This window comes from Camarhynchus parvulus, chromosome 14 (assembly GCF_901933205.1).
Source record: "Camarhynchus parvulus chromosome 14, STF_HiC, whole genome shotgun sequence".
Lineage (NCBI taxonomy): Eukaryota > Metazoa > Chordata > Aves > Passeriformes > Thraupidae > Camarhynchus > Camarhynchus parvulus.
This window is the reverse complement of record NC_044584.1, coordinates 5,817,415-5,828,434: the sequence shown is the minus strand read 5'-3', so window position 1 is coordinate 5,828,434 and position 11,020 is coordinate 5,817,415. Positions and strand designations below refer to the sequence as shown.

General features: G+C 63.0%; 1 protein-coding gene across 4 annotated transcripts; it reads right to left on the bottom strand.

The window, feature by feature from the left end:
• Positions 1-3,316: 3,316 nt before the first annotated feature.
• GRAP (GRB2 related adaptor protein) lies at positions 3,317-8,307 on the bottom strand. 4 transcript variants are annotated; one of them, XM_030958253.1, is made up of 6 exons: positions 8,206-8,307; positions 7,075-7,172; positions 5,936-6,058; positions 4,687-4,859; positions 4,530-4,563; positions 3,317-3,999 (listed from the first exon to the last, which is right to left on the bottom strand). In XM_030958253.1, exons 1-6 carry the CDS (start codon positions 8,281-8,283, stop codon positions 3,822-3,824), a joined length of 684 nt encoding a protein of 227 aa, XP_030814113.1. In that variant the 5' UTR covers positions 8,284-8,307; the 3' UTR covers positions 3,317-3,821. The 4 variants fall into 4 exon arrangements, with proteins under 4 accessions (XP_030814113.1, XP_030814114.1, XP_030814115.1 ...); XM_030958254.1 differs by lacking the exon at positions 4,530-4,563 and having other exon boundaries at positions 3,317-4,007; positions 4,691-4,859; XM_030958255.1 differs by lacking the exon at positions 4,530-4,563 and having other exon boundaries at positions 3,317-4,001; positions 4,691-4,859.
• Positions 8,308-11,020: the final 2,713 nt, after the last annotated feature.

Here is an 11,020-nt window from a genome sequence, read left to right as displayed (position 1 = left end):
GGGCCTAAAAGTGAGGCAGTGGGGTTTGACACTGAGCTCTGCTCCTGGCTCGGGGGCTCCTGCTTCCCACTCACTCCGAGGTGCCAGCAAGTGTTCACTGTCAGAGTTGAGGCCTGGGGCAGCATTTCAGCTGGAATACAACATCCAGACACTGCCTTGCCCTTTGGAACGTTTTCCACCCTCCAGCCACCGACGATTTGCATGGAGCCGTGCACAACGTGGTGTTTTAGAGAGGGGAAACTGAGGCACGGAGCGCTGATGGCAGCTTTGCTCAGGGCTGCTGAAGGAAGGAGTCACTGGAGCCTCAGCGCTGACTCTGACCTCAGGGCTGAGTCCAGCCTGGGCTTTTTGGCATCCTTGGGATGTGCTGAGCACAGCCTGTGGTCTGCCCACAAGCGAGTTGTGCTCCCAGCACACCCCACGCTGCTTTGTGGACAGTCCCAAGGTGTCACCAGTGGTGTTTGGGACAAACTGGGAGGCTGAGGGCTGTGCTGGTGGAGGTCACCAGGCAGGAGGAGCAGGCCAGTGCTGCCAGCCCTGTGCAGGGATCGCCCGTGCTCATCCCCGTGCTCCTGCCTGGGCGGGTGCAGCCAGGCAGCCCATCCATATTTATGCCTCACATTAATTTCCATTCATTTCAATATTTTATGAGCATAACAATTAAAAAAAAAAAAAAAAGAAAAGGGTTCAGAGCTCGTTGAGACATAGAAATAATTGGGTGTTGATGGTCCTGGAGCTCTGCCACGCAAATCCCAGGAGCTGCTGGTGCTGCCCATGCCCAGGAAATTGCCACAACGGTGCAGGAACCCGGCTGGCCCCGTGGGTGGGGACGAGCAGTGCCTGCCCCGGGGCTCTGCTGCCTCTGGCCACAGCCCCGGGTCCCGGTGGGGCTCTGGAGATCCCCCTGGGGCGGCTGTCACTGGGTTTCACTGGGAATAGATCCAGCCTGCACCGGGCTGGGCAGCAGAGGGTGAGGAGTGGGATGGGTGCTGCAGTGCTGGAGCTGAGGGTGGGAGTGGGGAGAGGCTGAGGTGGATTCTCACCTCTGAGGTGGGATCGGCTCCTTGCTCCTCCAGCCGGTGTCCTGCCAAGGTCTGGGCATGGTGGCCATGGCAAAGGGAAAGGGGGCACGAGGGGGTACAGGGCTGGCCCCCCCACCCTGTCAGGGGTCTCAACGTGTCCCTTTGCTCTGTCCCCCAGACTCCGTGGCCTGTGTGGACCCTGAAGAGTGCACCCGTGAGTGTGGGGCCTGCTCCGACATCACCGACCCCAGGCTGGTGGTGGAGCAGGTGCCCAGGGGTAGGTGAGTGCCAGGGGGTGACCCCATTCCCACCGGGATTGCTGCACCCCGGGGCTGCTGCCAGGGTTTGGATGTTGGGGGGGAACCCACGGATGATGTGGGAGGCTCTGTGCAGGGCACAGCCCGTGCAGCCCCTCCGAGGGTCGCTCCAGCAGTGAGGTCAGGGGATGTGAGGTTGATTGTTCCCAAACTCCATCCTCGCCGCGGGGGAGATCCCAGCCTGTGGCTGCAGAGGGGTGGGCACCATCCCGGGATTATCCCATCCCATCCCTCGCGGTTCAGCCGCCCCCTCTCTCCCGCAGGGCTGCGGGCTCTGATGATCGCGGTGATGTTGGCGGCGCTCCTGTCATCCCCGACCTCCCCCTTCACCAGCAGCACCAGCATCATCCTCTCCTCCACGGACACCTGCGGGGAGCTGCTCCTCCTGGGCAGGCACTGACCGGGGCTCTCGGGGAGACCCGTGGGGCCGGTCGAGCCTGCAGAGCGCCTCCACTCAGCCTGGCTTATGCAAGGAACACAAAACCCTTGGATTATTTTCTGGATGAAAGCGCTGGAAGTGCAGACGGGGCGCTCGGTGCAGCCGGGTTGCGGTCACACGGGGAGCTCGGGCGGTGGCAGAGGGGGGTGGCAGAGGGCAGTGGCAGAGGGCAGTGACAGAGGGCAGTGGCAGGGGCAGTGACAGAGGGCAGCACATCCCCGTTCGCCCCGGGGGTGCCCGCGGAGCCGCACTCAGCGCTGCGGAATGCCCGGCACGGTGCCACCGGCCGGGGAGACAATAACAGGGAGCGAATCTGGGTCAGGGCTTTGGCTGCGCTCTGCGGAGCCTTGGCTGCATCAGGAGCGGCTGGTTCTCGGCATTTCCATGTGCAGAGGGTGGGAAGGGGATGGGCGGCCATCCCGGGCAATGGGGGTCCCGCAGTGTCCCGCTTGCGAAGAGGGGCGCTTGTCTCAGAGCCGGCTTAGCCCCTCCCTGGCACTGGCTTGGCTGCCGGTGACAAGGGTGTGACAAGGCAGGAGAGCTTTCCCCGGGATGGATAATGAATGTTTGCGAAGGGCTTTGCCCGCCCGCGGCGGGAGTCGCTGCTGCGGTGGATCCCGGGCAGGGTCGGGTGATGAGTGCGAGCGGGACGCTGCGGATTGCAGGGACAGAGCCAAGGAAATGTGCTTGGCAGGGAAAAAAAGCTGTGTGAGCTGCAAGTCTGAGGTTTTCCTCAGCGTGGGTCGGGTTCTGAGTAGTTGTCAAGGGGGCCCAACTGCCCCTGTGCCCATCCTGGGATCAGGGTTTGGGCTGGAAGGTTCCTTAAAGATCATCTCATTCCAGCCCTGAGGAAAGGCTTGGACTGTAGGGGGAAAGAGCTCCAAGTTCCCAGACCTGCGGGTTCGAGCTGCAGGAGGTGGCTGTCCCCAGGGTCATCTGTCCCCTGTACTCACCGTGTTTCTGTGCCAGGTTCCTGCTCAGCCAGCTCAGCCACACACGGGACCCCGGCTGTGACCTCGGGGACACCACAGGACCCCCGTTCTGGACCTGTGTCTGTGGCATCAATGTCATTGTCCTGATGTGTGTCAATATTTTCTCTTATGCTCGTTTTGCCCAGCACCCTGACAGCCCCTGGGGTGGGGAGGAGGTGCTTGGAGAGGGGAAAATGAGGGTTTGGGTGCTATTTTTTATTTGTTTGGGACGTGATGTTTAAATCCACTGGTGCAGTGAGTTGGGTGTTCCGAGCACTGCATTCCCCGAGTGCATCCCAGGGGGTGTGAGGTGTGGGGGGAATTTGTGGGGGCAGAAAATCCCTGGGAGGGGTTTGGGACAGGCATTGGGCTGGGGAAATGGGGGCTGCAAGGAAGTAAAAGTGCAGTGAAGCAGAACCTGTGTGAATGGAGGGATGGGACCCTTGGCAGTGCTGGAAAAGGAACAGCCACTCTCAGGGACAATAAACACATTTTACTGGCCCTAAATAAAAAAAAATAATATAAAAAATATAAATTTGCAGCACCCACAGGATGGAATCCCCCTGGACCAGCCTTCCCTGGTACCCTGAGTCCTGGAATTCCTCCATGGAGTTGTGGTTCCTGGCTGTGTCCTGGCTGCCTGCAGCCCTCCCTGGAGCTGGGGCTTTGCTTACAGGGTTTGGAGACAATTCAAGGTTTGGGGTTTTGGGGTCACTCCCTCTGTTGCTGTCATCCCACTGGATTGTGCCTCTGGAAAAGGTTTCATGGCTGTGGTTGAACACTCCACACTCCCTCCATGGGGAGCGGCACTGCCAGCCCCATCCCTGGGCTGGGGGTCACCAACCAGGGGTCATGGACCAGGGGGTCAACCATCCTGGGGACAAAGGGACACTCAGGCTGTGTGGGTAGCTCTGGTGAGAGGGGACAACGGGGCCGGGTCCTGCCCGGTCAGGGGCATCATGGTGAGGGTCACTCATGGGTGGTCACTTGTGGATGGTCACCTGAAGGTCACTTGTGGATGGTCACTCATGGATGGTCACTCGTGGATGGTCATTGGATGGTCACCTGAAGGTCACTTGTGGATGGGGTGGACGTAGCTCCGTGGGAAGAGCCCGACACGGCCGTAGATCTTCCCCTGCCACCAGTTGGGGTCGGGGTAGCCCAGGACCTCGATGATGTCCCCACGCAGGAAGGGCAGCTGGGAACCCTCCTGGGCTGAGAAGTCAAACTGGGCTTGCACAAATCGGGGTCTCTTCACCTGCAGGGAAGCCCAGGGCCGGGGTTGGTGGGAGGAGAGGGGTCCCCATCTGCCAGCCCCTGGCACTGGGTAGCACTGCCTGGGTCCTGGTGGGGAGGCTGTGCCACCACGGGATGAGGAGGAGCCTTGGGATCTCTGCTTTGGAGAGACAGAAGCAAGGAAAGGGGAGAGTGGAGTGCTGGGGAGAAGCCCAGGTACAGGGGAACACTCCAGGGCACAAGAGTCCCTGTTCTTGCTGCTGGGACACCCAAGATGGGTGCCCAGGGACCCTTGGAGGCAGCTGCCACCTTCTCCTTCCCAGCTCCTTCCAGGTGCTGGAGCCTTCCCCCTCCCAGCTCCAAAGTCCAGATTTGCCACCTCTGCAAAGTGCCCCAGGGCTTGGCTTTGCTGGAGTTTGGCTGTGCCCTGTCCTGGCTCTGCCACCTGCCCTGGGCATCACCCCTGGCTCAAGGGACAGGGATGTGTGCCCTGCCCTGCCCTGCCCCTCTGAGCTGCTCCAGGGGCTCTTCCTCCCTGCAGCACTGTCTGTCCCAGGCTGCTGCCCCCTCTCCTCCTCCTCCTCCTCCTCCCCCCCTGAGCCAAAGGATGCCAGCCAGGGATGGCCCTGTCCCTCTGCAGGGACACCGAGCCTCGAGGGGGCTCACACAGGGGTTTGGGAACCACGGCCCCATCCATGGTGGTACCTCCTGGGTCTGGTCCTCGTCCCACAGGAAAATCTGCTGCTCTTTGGCGATCGTGGTCATCCTGTAGAAATCCACCAGCTCGTTGAGGGAGTTGAACTTTTCCTCCCAGAGGAAATATTTGCCATTCCTCTCCCTGAGCACCTTGAAGTGCTGGACGTGCTTCCCGTAGCTGCAGGAGGAGGATGGATGGATGGATGGATGGATGGATGGATGGATGGATGGATGGATGGATGGATGGATGGATGGATGTCACCCTGGGGACATCCTGGCAGCATCCCCTGAGGTGGGTAAAGTCTGGGGGTGCTGGCAAGGTCGGGGTGAGCCCATGGGTCTCACTGCACCCCTCCTGCCATGATGGGGGTGATGGTGGCACTGGGGTCACTCCTGGCCCTGCAATGAGGACCCACAGCTGAGCCCTGCTGCAACTCACCCCACAGGCAGCCAAAGCTCGGTGCCCAGCCCTGGCACAGCAGGGCTCAGGGGTGGCAGCGTGCCAGTTACGTGGAGGGCGGGTGGCTTTGTCCCGGGCCACATCTGGGGAAGGTGAGAGCTGCAGGGCTGGGCACAAGCCAGGAGGCTGCACAGGCTGGGATTGTGCTCCTGTGCTGCAGGAGGACGGGGCAGGCAGGATGTCCCTGGCTGTCACCTCGCAGGGTGTGCCGGGGGTGACAGGCTGGGTGGCCCCGGGCAGGGGTGGGACCCGGCTGCGCTGCCGGTGACGCGGCAGAGAGAGCCCGGCTCCCTTTCATTAGGGGCAGGAACCTCCCGAAACGTTCAATTAGGGATTCAAAGTGCGAGAAAGTGCCTGGCTGGGCCTGGGGCCGGCCCCAGCTCCCCAGGCCGGGGCAGGGCAGGGGTGAGATCCCCGGGGACAGGCTCTGCCCGTTGTACAGCCGGTGCTGAAGTCCTGGGATGCTGAGCCTTCCATCCCTGGGGATGCTGAACCTTCCATCCCTGGAGATGCTGAGCCCTGCATCCCCGGGGATGAAAGTTTCGGGGTGTCCCTGCGAGGGCAGCGGTGCGGGGAGCAGGAAGCAGCGGGGATGGAGGCGGAGCTGTGGAGGAGAGGAAGGAGGGGAAGGTCCCGTGCGAGGCCGTGCTGGATGTGTGAGGGCTCCGCAGCCCCCCCGAGGTGGCCAGCAAAGGGCAGGGTGCTCAGCCCTTCCCCAGAACACACGAGGGTGGCCCCAAAGCGGCGCCTGCGGGGACCCTTCCCCTCCTGCCGCTTGTCCCAAAGGCTCTTACCTGACGGAGAGGGAGAACTCGCCCGGGGCGCTCTCGCTGTCGCGGATCAGGAAGGCTCCCAGGTGATTGCGCTGGAGCAGCCGCTCCTCTGCCAGGAGCCGGGAGATCCTGCCCGCGTACCACCTGCGAGGGGCACCGGGCTGAGCCACGCGGGCACCCCCGGGACACCCCGGGACACCCCAGCCGCACATGCACCGAGATTCCGGGAGAGGGGTCCGCACCGGGCTCCTCAGGGGGCTGCGACCCTCCCCCGGCAGTTCCTCCCTTCCCTCCCCCTCCTGCTTCATCCCGGAATTTTGGGGGGGCACCGCAGGGTGCTGTGGGCGCGCTGCCCCCTCCGCGTCACCGACAGCCGCCACCGCATCCTGTCACCTGGGCTGTCACCCCGCGCCTGGCCCCGCTGTGCTGCCTGTCCCCTCCTCCGCGTCCCTTGGCCCCTGGTGCGAGCAGCCCTTCCAGGTGTGCAGCAGAAATCCCTCGGTGCCAAGATAAACCTCTCCTGCTGCACCGCCAAAGGAGCTGCAGGAGCAGAGTGCCCGTGTCCCACCCCTGTATTTCAGGGTATTTATTTCAATGTATTTCGGGGTATTTCAGGTGCCTGGGCTGGGAAGATTCTCTGCTGCTGTAAGAGCTGCCCGGTGAACGATCAGCCAGGGACTTGAGCACAGAGCCAGCCCTCCAGGTGCTGCAGGAGGAGGCTGTGTCTCGCCCATGCCATGGGTTGTTATCCCGAGCTGGGGAAGCAGTGGGACGTGCCCCGGGCTGCCCCGAGCCCACGCGCTCGCTCTGCCATTTAAATGTGATTTACCAGGGGCTAAGGATACATCAAGCACAGGTTCAATCAGCCATGGATTAGGCTGGGCTTTAATAACGTGCTAATAGGATTGTGTTTAATGCAGTGATAATCCCATAACGCTTTGTTGTTCCCCAATTATCATTTATTCAGTGGCAGCTCGGTGTGAGGGTTGGATTTTTGGGGGTACGTGGGTGTGCTGCTGCCTCCTGTCCCCTCGGGCTGTGGTGCCACTGGCAGACTGACCCCCATCTCTGTGACTCAGTTTCCCCACGTGTGGGACTACCCAGGCTCGTGGTAGAATTGGGAATTGGGATTGTTGCCTGGCTGGTGGGATGGTACTTACGGGTGTGGCTTGACCTTGATGTAGTTTTTGGGGACAAAGCCCTCGCGGCCAAACAGCTCCGCCTTGTACCAGTTCTGGTCATCCTCCATGTTGAGGATCTGAGGGGGGAGAGGAGCAGGGAGGTGTCAGCCTGGCTGCCAGGGGCTGGGTGGGACCCCATTGCCGCCCCAGACCCCACGGGGCTGGGTGGGACCCCATTGCCGCCCCAGACCCCACAGCACCCACCAACCATCCCCGGGGGAGAAGGGGGCTCTGGCAGCGCTGGCACACTCTGGGGGCTTTGGGGTCACGGAGCTGGAAGGTGCCTGCTGTGTCCCCAAACCCCTGCCCAGGGAAGAGGGTGGGATCTGTCCCTGGAGTGGCCAGGATGGGAGCCAGGCCCCCGTGTCCCCCGGGATGGTGGCAGTGGGTGCTGACACCGCTTCCGTGTGACAACAACATTTTCCAGCCTCCCCCGCAGGGCCCGGGGCCGGCACAGCTGTGAAAACAGGATCCGAAACCCAGGTCAGGGCACGGGGGAAGCACGGCAGGAAGCAGGGACGGCACGGCGGGTCTGGGGCTCTGGATTCCAGCCGGGATGTGTCCCCGTCCCCCTGGGGGGCTACAGGGGGCCAGGGGTCCCGGAGGAGCCCGAGAGGGACGAGCACATGGGCAGGGAGGGGGGCTCTCACTCCCATCGCAGGGCTGCTGCCCCCAGGGATGTTCTGAGCCCCCCTGGAGCTTTTTGGGATTCCCAGGTGGCATCTAAGAGCTGACCCCAATGCCAGAGCCCGGGTGGGTGTTTGGGCACACTGCTGGATCCCTGTGACCTCCAGTGCCCCCCGGACAGGGAAAACGTGTCCCAGCCCCGAGGGGCTGTCACTGAGCACAGCTGGTGGCACCGATACCCACAGAGGCCACACGCCATGTCCCAGCGGGAGTGTCCTTCTCTGAAGTTGTGCCTGGTGGCACAGGCAAGCAGAGAATACCGCTCCACACTCCTAAATCCTCGAGGCTGGCTCCTTATATCCCACAGAAAGCCCCAGAAGCTTTAAAGTCAGCGACAAAGAAAGCGCCGGTGTCACCAAGGGCCCGGTGACATCCGTCCCACAAAGCAACATCACCCAACCCCCCCGGGCTGGTCCCCGGTACCTTCAGGGTGTCCCCTTTCTGGAAGGGCAGCTCGTCCTCCTCCGTGGCCTGGAAGCTGTACAGGGCCACGGACTCCATGGCAGCGGGGGTCTGCAGGAGGCTCCCGGGGGGCTCCGGGCTCGGCGCTGCGCGCACGGAGCGGCGGCGGCGGGCAGGAAACCGCGCTGATGTCAGCGCTGCTGCCGGGGCACCGGGCGGGCCCTGCCGCCCCACAGCTGCCCCAGATGTGCGGCGGAGGCGGGGGAGCCGTGCCAGCCCACCCGGCTGCCAGGGGAGCCATGCGCCAGAGGGTGGCAGGAGGATTTGGCTTTTGCCCCGCAGTGAGTGGTGGGCAGCGGGTTTGGGTGGAAAGGGATGGAAAGGGGATGGTGATGGGCTGGGCACGGGGTGAGGATTTTGGGAAAGGTGTTTGGAGAGCACGGGCAGCGCTGGTGGGGAAGCCTCTGCTTGAGGGGCTTGGTGGGCATGGTTGCTCCAGAAGCAAGAGAACGCTGGAGGTGGAGGGAGGCGGTGGATGCACACACCTGGTTTCTCTGGAATTCAGAGCGAACCCTCCTGGCTCAGCTCTGAACAGCGAGCTTCCAGCACAACGGATATTGGCTCTTTGGGCTGATATTGGGCCCCTTGAGCGGGTTGATTTTTCCCAGTTTTCCTCTGCAGGGCTCAGGGAATAAAAATCCCTTTTAGGCTAAAACTGAGCACTAAAACTTCCTGCTGCTCCCGTGGGCGTCAGGCACGGAGCCCGCAGGGCTCACACGCCGGGGAGCATTCCCAGCGGGAATGATCGGAGCTCTTCAGCCTTCCTGTGTGTGGGCAGGGGCATGGAAACGCATGGAAAACCCGCCAGACACTGCCTGGCTTTGCTGCGAGGAATCAAACCAGGGACAGCTGCAGCGCACTCCCTGCCCGTGGGTTTGGGCATTTTCCAGCTCTGCTGCCATCTGCCCAGGGTGGGACGAGCTTGTAGGGCCGCTGTGGGGACACAGGCTCGGAGATTCGCCTCTCCAAATCCTTATTCCAGTTCCCGACTGCATCCGAAAAGCAAACGCCCTCTAGCACCCCACTGAGGCCGCTCCCAGGGCCTGTGGGGAGCAGAGAGGGATGTGCAGGGTGTCACTGGGTGTCCCCACACCCAGCGAGGCACAGTCCCCGTGGTTATCCCGGGATGTGCTGATCCCAGGGGACACGGGAGTGCTGGGGAGGCCAGGGGGGTCAGGGAGGCCGTGGGAAGAGGCTCCCAATGTACTTGGCTGTCCCAGGGAGGAGGGGACTCAGCAAATCCCCACATCCCAGAGAGACCCAGGGGATGGGAATGCAGCAGGAAATCATCTTGGGGTGAGCTTCCTGTGCCCCTCAGCAGCTCTGGGGGGGAGGGAGCTGGATGTTCCCTGGGGAAAGCAGCCCAGCAGAGCTGCTGTCCCCACTGCTGCAGCCAAGGGCCTGATCCCTGCTCCATCAGCCCAGATGGATGATGCAGAGGCCACTCCAGATCATCCCACATGGAGAACAAGAGGGCAGGGAGGGTGTCTGGGAAGGGGTCAGTGTGGGGAAACCTGCAGCCCAGGAATGGGTTATGGGGGTGACAATCAGCTGTGCCAGGGGGGACACCGGGAGCAGTTTTGGGGTTTGGATTCCTGGGGCAGCAGGGAGGCTTTGGGGGCACCTTGAGGTATCGGGGCTGGAACCACACGTGTTCCCGCAGTGCCTGCGAGGGGGCACAGGACAGCGCGGTCACCGAGGGTCGCCAGGCCGGCTCAGGACCGGGATCCTGCCGGCAGATGGCAGCAGTGCCCCGAGGGACACTGGGGACACGGGGACAGCGCCCCCTGCCCCTCCGCTCCGGCTCTAGGGAGGTGGGCAGCCCCTCTGACATCTCTGTCACATCGCAGCCCCTCCCCGGGCCCCTCCCGCTGCCGGGCACGGTCCAGCTCCCTTCCCCTCGCTGTCCCTGCCTGAGCAGCCGTGCTCACCGTGGGGGTGACAGCGGCACCCGCAGCCCAGGAGAGGCTGGGCTGGGCTGTGGCCTCTTTTCTGGGTCGGGAGCCAAACGCTGCCGTGTTCAGCTGGTCCCAGGGTGCCCATCCCGGGTGGGATCCTGGGGGATGTGTCCCCTCATCCCTGTGCCCTGCACGTCCCCAGTGTTCAGGGGGACACAGGAGGTGCCACACGGTTTCTGTGCGTTGGGTGTCGAAGCTTGAACTTTGGGGTTTGGTACTGAGCTCAGCTCAGCCTGTGAGGAGATCCCGAGGGATCCCAAGGATCACCCGAGGGATCCCACCCTGCCCTGGCTTTGGCCACCAGCCCACGCTGCCTCTCCCTGGGAGCAGGGGAGCTCTGTGACCCTGGGGACAGGCGGAGGAAGGTGCCAAGGGCTCTGGCATTGCCCTTTCCTGGCTGCAGGGCCATTCCAGGCGTTGGGAGCTGCCTGGAGCTCCTGCTGACTCCCAGCTTGCCCAATCTGCCCAGCCCTGTTTCATCAACATCCTGTGTTTACCTGGCTGCAAAATCCCCACGCGGGAGGGAAGAACAGGAGGGAGTGGAGCCTCTTCCCCTTCCTCTGCGGCCTGGGGAGCTTTGTTATGGACACCACTCCGGGCTCCCCCCTCTCTGGCTGCTGCCTCAGTGACCCCTTGCTCTGCCCATGGAGGGGCGTCCCAAGCCTGGCTTTGCCTCCTGGGGGGCTTTGAGCTGGGCCTGGTGTGGTTCAGGGCTGGGCAAGGGGAGCTGCTCACTGCAGATCCAGGGCAGGGAGAGGGATGGATGCTGCCCCAGGACACAGTGTTGTGCTGGGGGCTGGGAGTGCAGCACAGCCACG